The sequence below is a fragment of the Cervus elaphus genome, chromosome 4 (genome assembly GCF_910594005.1).
Source record: "Cervus elaphus chromosome 4, mCerEla1.1, whole genome shotgun sequence".
In the NCBI taxonomy this organism is placed as follows: domain Eukaryota; kingdom Metazoa; phylum Chordata; class Mammalia; order Artiodactyla; family Cervidae; genus Cervus; species Cervus elaphus.
In genome coordinates, this window is record NC_057818.1 from 65,521,572 (window position 1) to 65,536,894 (window position 15,323).

At 47.2% G+C, this 15,323-nt stretch overlaps 2 protein-coding genes across 8 annotated transcripts in view; one reads left to right on the forward strand and one right to left on the reverse strand.

The window, feature by feature from the left end:
- LOC122692571 (leukocyte immunoglobulin-like receptor subfamily A member 5) lies at window positions 1-7,125 on the reverse strand. Of its 4 annotated transcripts, none has more exons than XM_043900263.1 (6): window positions 6,891-7,125; window positions 6,708-6,789; window positions 6,294-6,580; window positions 5,741-6,040; window positions 5,456-5,500; window positions 1-374 (listed from the first exon to the last, which is right to left on the reverse strand). In XM_043900263.1, the coding sequence occupies exons 1-6, from the start codon at window positions 6,922-6,924 to the stop codon at window positions 316-318; spliced, it is 807 nt and encodes a 268-aa protein (XP_043756198.1). In that variant the 5' UTR covers window positions 6,925-7,125; the 3' UTR covers window positions 1-315. The 4 variants fall into 4 exon arrangements, with proteins under 4 accessions (XP_043756198.1, XP_043756194.1, XP_043756197.1 ...); XM_043900259.1 differs by lacking the exon at window positions 1-374 and adding an exon at window positions 2,983-4,245 and having other exon boundaries at window positions 6,891-7,122; XM_043900262.1 differs by lacking the exon at window positions 1-374 and adding an exon at window positions 2,983-4,245 and having other exon boundaries at window positions 6,294-6,578; window positions 6,754-6,789; window positions 6,891-7,119.
- Window positions 4,128-15,323, forward strand: part of LOC122692568 (NACHT, LRR and PYD domains-containing protein 2-like) — a 25,630-nt gene continuing 14,434 nt past the window's right edge. The window contains exon 1 of one of the 4 annotated variants that reach the window (XM_043900254.1): window positions 4,128-4,233. The gene's annotated coding sequence lies outside the window, so the exon portion shown is untranslated. Of the gene's footprint in view, window positions 4,540-11,703; window positions 11,744-13,590; window positions 14,011-15,323 lie in introns of those variants that run through there. The other 3 variants (XM_043900252.1, XM_043900255.1, XM_043900253.1) reach the window with 3 other exon arrangements.

Sequence of the window (15,323 nt, forward strand, 5' to 3'; positions counted from 1 at the left end):
TCAGCGCTGTAGTGAAGCAGTTCACACCCTCTTCCTCCTGGGTTGGGAGTGGGGCATACAGACATAGCTGACACCACGAAGACGTTGATCTGAATTATCCTCTGTGGGCATACTGGGTCACGGCTGGAGAGAACCATGGTGTCGGGGTTGAAACGTCAGAGGCCCGTGGCTCAGGAGGGCTTCCCTGAGGACTGAGAAGATGACTGAAGTTTCCAACTCAGAGCAAGAGGTTGCTGTTCAGTCGCTCAGTCGTGTCCGACTCTTTGAGACCCCATGGGCTGCAGCATGCCAGGCTTCCCTGCCCATCACTGTCTCTCAGAGTTTGCTCCAACTCGTGTCCACTGAGGTTAGACAGGGCTTGCTTTCCTCTGACACTGTGGAGAATACACATATCCATACCTATTTATCATTATGTGTCATTTCATTGTCTACTTATTTATCATTTATCATCTATCAATCATGCATTTGTTATCTATCGATCATTTATTATCATCTACCTACCTACAATTTATTTATCTAATTCTATCATCTATCTATGGAGTTCCGTGGTGGCTCAGTGGTACAGTATTGCCTGCAGTGCAGGAGATGTGGGTTCTGTCCCTGGGTTGGGAAGATCCCCTGGAGGAGGAAATGGCAACCCACTCCAGTGTTCTTGCCTGGAGAATCCCAGAACAGAGGAGCCTGGTGGGCTACAGTCTGTGGACTCACGACTTAGCGAGTAACAGCAACAGCAATCACTGATTTATATCTACATCTAGATATCATTTATGTATTCATAATCTCTTTGCTATTTATCTGCCATCTGTTCGTTCTCTACTGTCTATCAAGCAATCATCCATTATTTTATTTTTATTTTAAATATCCAGTTATTTGTGTGTTTATCTGATGGTACCAGGTCTTAATTGTGGCCCACGGGATCTTTAGTTGCAGCAGGCGAACTCTTAGCTGCTGCAGGTGGGATCTAGTTCCCTGACCAGAGACCAAACCCAGGTCCCCTGAATTGGGAGGAAGGAGTCTTAGTTACTGGACCGCCAAGGAATTCCCTACTTTTATTTTTTAAGACAGCCTGAAACTAGACTATTTTATGTACTTATTTAATTTTGGCCATGCCCTGTGGATGTGGGATCTTAGTCCCCTGGCCAGCGATTGAGCCCATGCCCCCTGCATTGGAAGCACAGCGTCTTAGCCACTGGACCAAAGGGAAGTGCCTGTCTATTATTTATATATATCATTTTTTTGCTTACCTATCTATCTATCTGTCACTATCTAATGCCCTCTATCTTTGTATCATTTCTCTTCCTCCTCCCCACCTCTTTCCCTCCATCCCAGGGCATTGAAATGGAATCCTGAGAACACCCCCATCACTGCTTTCTAGGAGAACCATCTCCAGACACTTTGCTTAGCATGTCTTTGCTCTCAAATTACTTGGACTCAACTGTTTGGAGGAAAGATTGTGAGAGAGGATTACTGAGTTTTGAAACCCACTGTCTGTTTTTGCATGGCCTCAGGAATTTTAAATGATGAAAAAAAAAAAAAAACAAAGAAAATTAGCATTTTGTAACTCATGAAAATGAATTAAAATTCACACTTTTGCTTTTTCAAACCAGGTTTTATAGGATTATGGCCTTGCTCATATGGTCATACATCATCGCTACTGCTTTTGTGCTGTATGTGTGCTCATCAGGTCTGACCCTTTGTCTGACCCGTGGACTGTAGCCCACCAGGCTCCTCTCTGTCCATGGGAATTCCCAGGCCAGAATACTGGAGGGGGTTGGCAGTTCTTTCTCCAGGGGGTCTTCTTGACCTAGGGACTGAATCTGGGTCTTTTCCATCTCCTGCATGGGCAGGTGGGTTCTTTAGCCCTAGTGCTCCCTGGGAAGCCCTATGAGAGCAAAACTGAGTGACTGCAAAGACAGCAAATGGCTCACGATATATATTTACCACTTTATAGAAATCAGTTGTCATTTAGAACATGACAGACACATAGCCAACTCTGAGAAGGCATTCAGAGAAAACACCCAAGGAAAGTTACACCTATGCTGACACAGAAAAAAGTAAGAAACAGGCAGAAGGAGGGGACTTTGGTGAGGGAACAGCAGCCAGTGGCAGACAGCTGAGTCTAGTCTTGGGGCAGAGGTGAGGCTGAAGAGCACGTGATCACTTAGTCTCTCTGTTTTTCTGTGCGGTATCCACAGAGATTTCAGTCCAAGGGTATTTATTATTTACTGAAACAGCTTGGCAGAGAAGGAAAGGCAACCCACTCCAGTACTCTTTTTTTTTTTATTTTTTATTTTTTTTTCGTGTAAATCTATGGCTGATTCATATCAATGTATCACTCCAGTACTCTTGCCTGGAACATCCCATGGATGGAGGAGCCTGGTAGGCTGCAGTCCATGGGGTCGCTAGGAGTGGGACACGACTGAGCAACTTGACTTTCACTTTTCACTTTCATGCATTGGAGAAGGAAATGGCAACCCATTCCAGTGTTCTTGCCTGGAGAATCCCAGGGATGAGGGAGCCTGGTGGGCTGCTGTCTATGGGGTTGCACAGAGTCGGACATGACTGAAGCGACTTATCAAAAGCAGCAGCAGCAAACAGCTTGGAACTAAGAAGTCTCCAGACTATTTCATCAGGTCAACTGTAACAGGGGGTGAGTTAGCCTTTCTGTGTTCTGTTGTTTTAGTCTCATGCTTTGAAAGATGTTTTTTCTCAGAAACAAAAAAACAAAACCCTGAACCCCCAAACCCAAAGAGGAAAAATGGCTAACATCACAACCATCTGTTTAACTTAAGTCCCCAAACCAACCAACCAATATAAATGTTCATGCTTTTATACTTGCTTTCTATCATTTTTAAATTCCGCAAAGAGTCAGACACGACTGAGCGACTTTCACTTTCACAAGGGCTATACTGAAGAAAAAAGAGTCAGCATTTCTGGTCCTAGACCCGTTTCCCACCCTGCACGAACAACCACTCTAAGGAATTTACACATTACACATAAAGTTTATTAAGCATCATCTCTGTTTGAATCAAGTCCTGTTCTAAATTCTAAAGAGTATTAAAACATATATTCCCAGGTACTTCCCTGGTGGGCCAGTGGTTAAGACTTAACCTCCTAATGCGGGGGCTGTGGGTTCAATCCCTGGTCGGGGACCTACGATCCAACATGCCTCATGGCCCCAAAACCAAAACGTAAAACAGAAGCAAAATTGTAACAAATTCAATAAAGACTTAAATATTAAAGCAAAACAAAAACCCGTGCTTATTTCCGAGTCTCTCCTGTGAGACAGGGCATAAAAGCAAGGATTTCTGGCTCAAAGATCAGACTCAGTGATCTCCAGGAGGCAGGGTGAGTAATAGCCCCCTAATTACAGTTTTGCAAAGCTACCCAGAACCTCCACGTCAAAAGGGATACTAGAGATGTGGTGAAATTACGGTTCTTGGGTGGGGGCTTATCGCAGGTTGTCACGGGCGGGGGGGCCCAATGTAGTCACGTGTCCTTTTTTAAAATGTAATTTTACTTATTTATTCATTTGGTTGCTGCTCACAGGCTTAGCTGCTCTGCAGCCTGTGGAATCTCAGTTCCCTGACCGGGCATCAAACACATATCCCCTGCATTGCAGGGCGGATTCTTAACCACTGGACCCCCGGCAAGTGCCCAGAAGTGTTCGTTAAAAGGGAGGGTGGGGGTGTGTGAGGCAAAACGGGAGGAAGGAAGCAGAGGTCAGAGAGGAGAAGAGGCGCTCCCCTCCTGGGTCTGGAGGAGGGGGCTACACGACAGGGAACACAGGCCGAGTCTAGAAGCAGGAAAAGGCAAGAACGGCAACGGGAAAGTAGCAAGTAGTGGAGGCTTGGGGACAGGTTTAGGCTTCTGCTCTCTAGAACTGAAGGAGAAGTAACACTGGGCTGCCCTCGTCCGCGGTGCCCCTGGGGCGTCGTTTCCGGTTCCACAGGAAGCGTTCCACAGGAAGCGCATACGCGGCTGTGTGGCCCAGGGCCGTCTCCGCCCCAGAGGAGGGCACAGTGCTTTGATACCAGCGGAGGGTCATCGGCGCTCGCCAGTCCATTGGGGCGGGGGCTCATCGGACTTCACTGAGGGACCCCGCCCCGCTGCACCAGGCTTCAGTCAACAGGACGACCATGACCAGGAGAAGCAGGGCAGCCAGGCTCAGGCGGACTTGAGTCTCCACAGAAGGACGCCAAGCGGCAGGCGCTGTGGGAGAAGAGGCATAAGGTGCCGATGCCCCTGTGTGGTTGTTGGTTAGTCAGTTAGCTGTGTCCTTGTGACCCCATGGGCTGGCCCACCAGGATCCTCCTCATGGGATTTCCCAGGCAGGAGTACTGGAGTGGGTGGCCACGCCCTTCTCCAGGGCATCTTCCTGACCCGGGGATTGAACCTGGGTCTCCTGCTTGGCAGGCAGATTCTGTACCACTGAGCCACCTGGGAAGCCGTCCATGCCCCTAAAGGACCCTAAAACCCAAGCTCATTTCTGCAGACCTCTGGACCTGGTGGGAAGCCCGCCCAGCCCACCCCCTTGGGGTAAGCAGTTAAGCACCTTTCTTTCCTCCTACATTCCGGGCGCTGTGCTGATACCGTCGGGGGCTTCTGGGGTCAAGAAAGACAGGACTGGGGCTCTGGAGGTGGCCAGTCCCCGCCCTGAGCCCGGCCTGCTCCTCCCTCGGTGTTTCCCTGTGATTCGACCGTTCCCAGCAGACACGCCGCCCTCTGTTACCCGTGAGCTCCTGTGTGCCTCTTGACCTCTGGGTCTTGGCCCAGGGCTGGTTCCTCTGCCTGTCCTGCGCTCTCTACAAGGATCAGCCCTCGGATTTCATCCCAGTGTCTGTTGAAAATAGACCCATGAGGGACTTTCTCCTTGAGCTCTCTTCTGAAACACTAGCCCTTTCTGTCGTTTTTATTCTCTTACACTATGTGACTCTGTTTTTCCCAACTAGTCATTATGTGACACATTTTTATTCTGACAAAAATGAAAATACATATAACACATGTGTTAATATAATATATATAAATATTTTTCTGCAAAGCATATATGATATTTAATAATAGCTATATATATATGTATGTATGTATGTGTATATATATATATATATATATATAAAACACACATATATACATGGAGTTCCCTGTAGCTCAAACAGTAAAGAATCTGCCTGTGATGCAGGAGACCAGGGTTCCATCCCTGGGTCAGGAAGATCCTCTGGGGAAGGGAATGGCAACCCACTCCAGTACTCTTGCCTGGAGAATCCCATGGACAGAGGAGCCTGGCGGGCTACAGTTCATGGGGTTGCAGAGTCGGACACGACTGAGTGATGAACTCACACATACATACATATAATATATAATAAATACATCTGCATCCATGTGGTTAACACTCTGGGTCAGAGAGAAGGGAACACGGAATCTCGTTTCAGAGTTCCACCTAAGCTCAGTCACTCACCAGTTGCACATCTTGGCTGTGTGCTGCTGGGAGAGTCAGTGGTTCCTGAAAACAGAGGTGAAGTGGGAGAGATCTTCCTTATTTCCACCCAGCCAGGCTCTCCCTTCCCAGAGTCCCAGGGACCCACGTGGCCCGGCCCCGGCCTGTCACTTAGAGATGCGCGTCTAAGCCGATGGTGTTCACACACCCCTCCCTCTCACGGTCCTATCCCCAGCCAGTGCTTTAACTGCACAGAGTCGGCGCCCAGGGCAGGGGTCAGGTGGGTGGACTGGACTTCCTCCTCACCTTCGACCTGAAGCTGCAGTGGGTCACTGGGCTGAGACCACACATAGGGCTTGTTGAGGAAGGCACCATAGCATCTGTAGGTCCCTGCCTGTGTGGAGGAGACTGGATTCAAGAGGAAGATGGTCTGGTGTCCTCCGTGCTGGGGGGTGGAGCTTTGGTTCTGGGTGATGTGATCTCCATCTTCTTTGGTGAGGATAAATACATCATAGTTGATTTTGGAGAAACACTGCAACTTCACATTCTCCCCTGGAGCCACTGCTGTGCCAGCCATGCTGGAGAGGGAGGGCTTGTCATAAGCTTCTGAGAAGGAAGGAAGTTCAGTGATGAAGGAAAGGGTCACGTAGGCACTGTCCCTTTTCGTCCCCTGGGAGCAGACGTGGCTCTTGTCTCTCTCCCCTCCTTGCCCCCCTCCCCCTTGAGGAAGTCTTTCGGCATCATCTTGGAGACCTCCCCAAGGACAAGGCTTGCTTCCCCTGCTTCCTGTCCCCAAAGCCTGGTCCTTCCCTCGGCAGAGGGGTCAGTCCCGGCTCTGCTGCCTCCTTGTCCCACTCACCGGTCATCACCAGCTGCAGGGGGTCACTGAACTGGGACCAGCGGCCTCCTCTCTGATAGGAGCAGTGGTACAGCCCTGTCTTGTCTGTTGTAATCTCTGCCATACTCAAAGTGTTGGTCTTCCTGGGTGTGATCTGTTCCTCTTCGTCCATGAGCTCAGGGCTTCCCACTTTTGATATCCTATACCGCTCAGCTTGTTTAGGTCCTTGACACAGGAGGGTCACAGGACTCCTAGGTGGAACTATGGATCCAGGCAGAGCTGTGATATGAGGCAGGGGGAGATTTCCTAGAACACAGGGAACAGGTGATAGACACACAAGCGTTTCTCCCTCCACCTTTCTATTTCTCCCCCTCTTACAGCTCCCAGTCTAGAGTCTGAGTCCCCTGTTTCCAGCTGCCAAGAGAGCTGATATCAGGCTTAAACCCTGCTGGGTCCTCAGGAGTATCACAGAGACACTCACCCGTCTGTGCCCAAGTGCTCTGGCTCAGACACAACCCTAGAAAGAAACACCCGGTGAGGACAGCACAGCCTTAAAGGACCCCCAGCCCTGCCCTCCTTAGCCGTCTATTTGCACCCAACCCTCTCTCCCCGACTGACCAAGACAGAGCAGCGAGGGAGGAACCACGGACATGATCCCGAGTTCAGGCTGAGCGCTGGACTTGCTGATGCTGAACGGACTTGTCCGGAAGAGACACAGACCTGCAGGAAGTGAGGTTGTGGCCCTGCTATCGCCGTGAGAACAAAGGCAGTCAGCATCCTCATTCCCTCTAGTTCCTCTGGGTGAGGCTTAAAGTATCTGCCCTTAAGAAGAGGTTCACCATCTGTACTTCAGCCTGAGGGATCTTTCTTGTGTCACGTGGCATGTGTGAATTGAGTTCCCGGACCAGGGGTCGAACCCACAACCCCTACACTGCAAGGCGTGCATCAGATTATCATCGGTCTAATCTGATTCCTCTCTTTCTTCCCCAATCCCGTGTCAGCATTTTATTTATTTATTGCAGGAAGTGTCAAAAGCTTTTATTCATTAGTTTTTTTTCATTTATTTTTATTAGTTGGAGGCTAATTACTTTACAATATTGTAGTGGTTTTTGCCATACATCAACATGTGTCAGCATTTTAATCTTTACATAATGCAAGGGGTAAAAGACTCTCAGTGTAAAAACAGGAGGGAAATAAATTCCACTGTGAGGATTGCTCTGAAATCCCCTGTGTATTCAGGGCCCTTGCCTCTTAACGCTGCATTCCAGTTCTTTATATGCAAATCTGGGGGAGTGTTGAAGAGTTCCCAAAGCTACAATCACATGGTATGTGGCAATTGTCCGAAACAGACCTCGCTGGAGAGATTGTTGCAGAGTCACTAGGAAAGCAACTCTTCTGCCCTTTCCTGTTTGCCCGTTCTGGTTTCCCCAGCCCTAGAAGGACCTATGAGTAATGACAGAAATGAGATCACTGGCCAGTTTAACCTAACTGCTGATTTACGCTCTACTGAAGGCCCACCATGTCTTGCCAGCCCTGTATATTCTTTTCCTAGATTAAAAGAATAATGAAGAATTAAGTCCTTAAAGAGTGACTAGCTCTCTACTTCCTTAGGGATCCCTCAGGCTGATCACATGGGCAAGATAACTTCTGAAGAAAGATCTGTGGGAGTCCCTGGCGGTGTAGCGGTTGGGACTCCACCTTCCAAGGCAGGGGCTGTGGGTGTGACCTCTGAAGGGGTAGCTAAGATCCCATTTGCCTTACAGGCCAAAAACCACAACATAAAACAGAAACAATATTGTAACAAATTCAATAAAGACTTTAAAAATGGTCCACATTAAAAAAAAATCTTATAAAATGAAGAAAGATCATGAAGAGTCAGACAGTCAGAGGCGTGCAACAGAAAAGGACGCAGGGACTAACCTGCCTCGATGACTTACTGAGATTCTTTGCCTTTAAAAGCTGTCTTAGCCACACAGAATCTGCAGAGTGGATTCTGGGACATGGGTCCGTCTTCTTCCCAGATGGCTGGCCTTCTGATGAAAGCAAATTTCCCTTTCTACCAACACTTGCCTCTCCAGTACATTTTTTTTAAACATATTGTTTGATATGGACCATTTTAAATGGTCTTTATTGAATTTGTTACAATATTGATTGTATGTTTTGGTGGTTGTTTGTTTTTGGCCATGAGGCATGTGGAATCTCAGCTCCCTAACCAGGGATCAAAGTCACCCCCTTGGTGTTGGAAGATGAAGTCTTAACCACTGGACCACTGGGAAAATCCCCCCAATACTGGTTTTAGAGTGGCGAGCAGTTGAATCCAAGCTTGGTAACAATTATTCCACCATCCCCACCCACTTCTGCAATGTTCCCAACATTATGTCAGCATTGATTATCCACTGGTGTCAATTTTGAACCTAAATGAGATACGTACATACCAGGTGGTTCAGTGGTAAAGATTCTGCCTGCCAACGCAGGAGACACAGGAGACGCAGGATCCATCCCTGGGTTGGGAAGATCTCCTGGAGGAGGAAATGGCAACTCACTCCAGTATTCTTGGCTGGAGAAGCCCATGGACAGAGGAGTCTGGCTGGCTGTATAGTCCACGGGGTCACAAAGAGTCAGACAGGACTGAGCGACTGAACACACACACACACACACACACACACACACACACGTAAGGTTAAGTCACGACTTTGTTCTTAAACTTTCATTCTGGCTGAAACTTACTGAATAGGTATGACACCTATTCTGGATATACAAGTTCCATTGATTTAAAGTAGTCCCTATCATATTGTGATAATGCTATCTTTGCAAAAATCTAAGATAACTTAAGACACCCTGGGCTTCCCAGGTAGCTCAAACAGTAAGGAGTCTGCCTGCAATTCAGGAGACCTGGGTTCAATCCCTGGGTCAGGAAGATCCCCTGGAGGTGGGAATGACAATCCACTCCAGTATTATTGCCTGCAGAATCCCATGGACAGAGGAGCCTGGCGGGCTACAGTCCGTGGGGTCACACAGAGTTGGACCCGACTTAGCACGCATGAACAGATACACGTAGTCACATTGTAGATCTAAAACTTTTCCAGTTAGAATTCCCTCAGGACTTAAGGACTACTGTGACATGGGATACAGGTTTTATTACAGGGATTGGACTTGATGGGACTGTGACCATGGAGGAAGAAATTTGTGGAAGGCCACTGGTTGCATCTGTGGTCCTCCTGATGTCATGAAAAGTTAGCCAGACTGGGTGTTGAGAGGTGAATCTGGGTGTGTGTGGTGGGGGGTGGGGCGGGGGCAGATCAGGGCCAGAACTAGAGCGCTCGAGAGGACCAGTGTCAGCCTGTCCATCTCTGGCTCCCTTCTCAATGAAGCCTAGGGCTCTTCATTGAAGGTCTTCAAAAAGGCAGGTGCAGGTGCTGGCCTCGTTGAAGGAGCTGGGGGAGTTGGAGGCGCTGGGCTTGGCTGTGAGCTCGCACTGGGCCGGCAAGTCCCATATAAGGTGTGTGGGCTGAACACAGGCCCCCTGAGCGTGATCACGTTCAGCATCTGGGTGTCAGCAGGCCTGCAGCTTCACTTCCACCTTTGGTGCCTTGCGTCAGTTCCTGTTGCGGTCATCCCTAACCCAGCGCTGGAGGGGGAAGAAAATTCTAGGAAACGTAGTACAAATTTAGTTAAACCGACAGAGGGGAAAGCCACAGTTGCTGCTTCTCGTCAACGTGGCTTCCAAAACACATCCTTTAACCACACTCTGGGCTTCCCTGATGGCTCAGTATGTAAAGAATCTGCCTGCAGGGTGGGAGGCACGGAGACGCAGGTTCGATCCCTGGGCCGGGAAGATCTCCTGGAGGAGGAAAATGGCAACCCACTGCATTACTCTCGCAGGAAACATCCCAAGGACAGAGGAGCCTGGCGGGCTACAGTCCATGTGGGGCGCAAAGGAGCTGGACACAACTGAATGACTAAGCACAAAAGCACACAGTCGCACTTCCCTTTTGGATATAGACGTGGAAAAACCAGGGTTTCAGTTGACACGAGAATGCAATGTTCCTCATACAACTGGAAGCATGCCGCTCATCTCCCGGTAGAGGGTACGAAGGCTTTTATCCATCGTGGGGTGAGGCTCAGTCCTCTCCTAGTCACGCTCTTAGTTTGACAACCGGTCAGGTATCAGAATCACTGATGTTTGTGCACTTTGACTGGTGTCTCCCTTTTCCCCACCTCCCCAGCCCCTGGCAACCACTGTTCTACTCTCTTGTCTCCACAAGTTCAGTGTTTTTAGATTCCGCATATGGGCGATACCTTTCACCATGTGACTTTCCTTGTCTGGCTTAATTTCACTTAGCAGAATGCCCTCCAGGTTCATCTACGTGGTCACAAATGGCAGCATTTGGAGACCCAAATTAGAAGCAGACGATCTATTATTTATTTATTTTTCAACTTTTTCTTTCGTATGGAGGGTTATAGCCGGTGAACAATGTTGTGATCATTTCAGGTGGACGGAGAAGGGACTCAGCCCTACCTTTACGTGTATCTGTTCTCCCCCAAACCCCCTCCCATCCAGGCTGCCACATAACAGGGAGCAGAGTCCCCCGTGCTCTACAGAAGGTCCTGGTTGGCTCTCCATTTTAAATACAGCAGTATGTATATGTTGATCCCAAACTCCCTAACTATCCCTCCCCCAGTCCTTCCCCCTGGCCACCATAAGTTCATTCTCCAAGCCTGTGAGTTAGAAGCAGGCGGTTCAGATGGTGGGTTTTATTTCTCCTTCTCAGGGTTACAGTCCTGCCTTGTCCATGACCATCACCTGCCTGTCTACAGAGACCCATGGTCTGGCTTAAGTCAGTTGTAACGGCACTGGATATGCTGTTGAAGTGTTTTTGAATTGTGGCTTCTTATCAACTTAACCAGTGCTATGTTCTGGCCATGGAGTTCCTCTTTTGAATATCCGACCACCTCTGCGGGCTTGGTCTACCCTCCCCAAACTCACTTATTCCAACAGAGGGCTGTTTAATTGCACCCCTCTCCCCTGCCACCCACGAGTTATATGGACTTCGGGGATGTTGGCTGACATTTCAGCCTTAGTTTCTTCACTCATAAATGAGAATGTTGAGAGCACATGTAGGGTTACGGGATGATTAAATATAATTATGTAAAGACTGGTTCACAACACGTATGATTCCAGGGATACATATGAGATTGTATCTTTTCCAGCTGTTTTTCTGAATTCTGAAATATGTGTGTGCATGTGTGAGTAACCGGAAAAGACCCTGATGCCGGGAGAGATTGAAGGTGGGACGAGAAGGGGACGACAGAGGACGAGATGGTTGGATGGCATCACTGACTCAATGGACATGAGTTTGAGCAAGCTCCAGGAGATGGTGAAGGACAGGGAAGACTGGCGTGCTGCCGCCCTTGGGGTTGCAAAGAGTCAGACGTGACTGAGCAACTTCAACAACAGCAGCAACAAATGTGTGAGTGAACAACTACATACTTGGTGATTTAGTTGGTTAGTTAGCTATTGGGCTTAGCTCATAGTTCAGGGCACTGGCTGGCACGCCTTATTGTCTTGATTTGAATCCTGGATCAGCCAATTATAATCCTATAGCTAACTGAGCGTTACTTAAAAAAAATTTTTTTTGGCTGCGATGGGTGGCATGTGGGATCTTTGTTCCCTGACTAGGGATCAAACCAGTGCCACCTCCATCATTGGAAGTCCAGAGTTTTAACCACTGAACCACCAGGGAATTCCCCTGAACATTACTGTTTAGCATTCAAAATACTGAAATAATAATAGTACCTACTTCATAAATTTTATGAGATTTAAAGGGTGTAATATGTGCAATGTCGTGACAATGGTTCTAAGTAATAGTTTGTTCCACAATTTTATTGTTATTAACAAAATAATAGTTTTATTATTAATAAAATTAACACTATTATTAATTTTCATTTAAAAACCAATCATTGATATTTCCCTTTAATTATACAGGCTGTTAAACCATCCTTTAAAATGCTGAATGGCGCTGGAGCCCATGGCTAACATAACCTGTTTTGGTAGCTATTAGTTTTCTTGGGCATTTGTTTAATTTGCACAAGTGTCATCTCTCCCAGGGGTGTATGAACGTGTCCCCATTCTTTATGAGATGGGCTTCCAATAAACACCATTTTTGGTTTAATTTGTACCCACTGTTTATTGGTGAAGTTAATCATCAATACATTGGCTGGATTTGTATTTCAATATTTCTGAATCATAAGTGTGAGTGTTGAAAAGAGGATGTGAGATGCGAGTTTTTACAGAGTGAAAGAGAAATACATTCTTAGGGTTTGTTTTGTACATGTATGCATAGAAGCATCAAATTGCCAGATGCTGTTTATAAATAGTAGGTTGATACACAGCAAGATGGGATTTCAATTCCCATTTGCTTAGGCTTATTGATTGATAAGACTAAACAAAATACTATGTAGTTTATTTTGTGGGGAAACAGAAAGAAAAGTTGACAACAGTAATCAAGGTTTTTCTTCTATGTTTTCAGTAAAAATATCCAGAAAGTCTCTGGCCAAAAATCTTCCAATTTCAGCAAATCAGGGCAAAATAGAAAACACTTCTTACACACACACACACACACACACAGTGTGTGAAGTGATGGATATGTTAGCTTGATGGTGGTGATTATTTCACAGTGTAAACATATATCAAAATATCACATTGCACACCTTAAATATATAAAATGTCTATTTGTTAATTATGTTTTCAAAAGCTGGTAAAAAATAAAACAAAACCTGACTCATGAAAAAAATCAACAACAACAAAAAAAACAGAAAGAAACTTGCATGTGCTCAGTCGCTAAGTCAAGTCTGACTCTGCAGCCCCACGGACTTCGTCAGGCTCCTCCGTCCATGGGATTTCCCGCAAGAATACTGGAGTGGGTTGCCATTTTCTTCTCCAGGGAATCTTCCCGACCCAGGGGATTGAACCGGGTCTCCTGCAGCTCCTCCATTGGCAGGTGGATTCTTTACTACTAAGCCACCTGCGGAAGCCACAAAGAAACTATATAGGACTAAAAATAACCATGTACATGTGCAGTTGGGTCAAATTCTGGACAAAAGATACAAAGAGATCCAAAAGCCCAACTGCCAATTTTGAAGAGCCTGGAGCAAAAGCAGAGGCCTGTGTCGTTCCCCCTACACTCAACACCTCCTTAGAAGGGGGCAAACCACGCAAGCCACCCCTCCAGCCCGACCCCTGGACACTCTCCCCTCTCCCCATATAAGGAACCAGCTCACCCTCCCCTCCTCAGGAATAAGCAGGCTGTCCAGGGAAACTGTTTTTTGTTCTCGCTTCCCCGTGCTGCAGCAGGGACCCCGGTCAAGTCACGCCTGAACTTCCTGTCTGGGCTCTGATCAGTTTCTATTAGTGGGGGAAGGTCAAGGGCTCTGGGGGATGTAAGAATCACCTGAGGAGCTTTGGAAGCCTCCTGGCTTCCTAAAGCCCACCCCAGACCAATTCAATTAGGATCACCAAGGGCAGGACCGGGGTGATTGCAATGTGAGTAGCATTTTCAAGATTGAGAACCAGCCACTGTTAGTAGGAGGGCCATTTCAGCCTGGGCAGGAAGTCCAGCCCTCACCCCGGGGCCTAGGGGCCAATCCCAGAGCACAGGCTGGCAGGGGACTTTTCTTATTGGAGATTTCATTTGTGTGAAATACCCACAGGCTGCAACTGGGTCCTAGCTGGAGGGAGGTGAGTACCAACTCTCCAGGCTGTTTCTCTGTCTTGTCTTTTAAGTCAGTGGCAATCATTGGTCGAGTCTGTAGCACTGAACATTGCAAGATTTAATGGCTGGCATAAGGCTTTTGTTATTTTTTTTGGCCAAGCAGCAGCCCCTGGGATCTTGGAACCCATGCCCCCTGCAGTGGAAGCACTGAGTCCTAACCACTGGAGTGCCAGAGAAGTTCCTTAGGAGGATTTTTTTGCAGTCCTCAAGCTGAGCTCTCTCTTTATTAGGTGGAGAAAAGACTTGGACGGGGGTAGCTGCCAATGACTTCCTATGTAATTTTTTCCCTTCTGATTGTCTTGCTTTAATTGGCACATTTCAGGTGTGGTGATGCTTTTCAATTATTGTGCTCTTCTGATTTAGCATTTTAATTTTTTAAAAGTTTTTTTGATGTGGACTATTTTTAAGTCTTTATTGAGTTTGTTACAATATTGCCTCTGCTTCCTTTTTTTTTATGTTTTGGTTTTTGTGGCCATGAGGCATCTGGAGATCTTAGCTCCCTGACCAGGGATCAAACCTATGCCCCCTGCATCGGAAGGCAAGGTCCCAACCACTGGATCACCGGGGAAGTCCCAGCATGAGTGTTTTTACGTTAAATATCTTCTAACGATCATGCGCCCTTATCATACATTGTGTTTTGAAATATTTTGCATAATAAATCTTCTGATTGGGTGTACTTTTTCCCCACCCTACTGTGTACTTACTAAACTGTTTTTCATCTTGTGAATCATCCCTGAGTGTTGCCCATTTAATGCATGAGGATGTAAGGATTTTTGTTTATTTGCTTCTTGTTTCACTGAGGCTTCCCTGATAGCTCGGTTGGTGAAGAATCCACCTGCAATGCAGGAGACCCTGGTTTGATTCCTGAGTCGGGAAGATCTGCTGGAGAAGGGAAAGGCTACCCACTCCAGTATCCTTGGGCTTCCCTGGTGGTTCAGCTGGTAAAGAATCCTCCTGCAATGCGGGAGACCTGGATTCGATCCCTGGGTTGGGATAATCCCCTGGAGAAGGGAAAGGCTACCCACTCCAGTATTCTGGCCTGGAGAATTTCATGGACTGTATAGTTAATGGGGTCACACGACTGAGTGACTTTCACTTCAGTGAGGAAATGTCAGTGATTGAGAGCACAGATTTTTTTTTTTAAATTTTTAATTTTTTATTTTTTGTCATACATTGATATGAATCAGCCATAGATTTACACGTATTCCCCATCCCGATCCCCCCTCCCACCTCCCTCTCCACCCGATTCCTCTGGGTCTTCCCAGTGCACCAGGCCCGA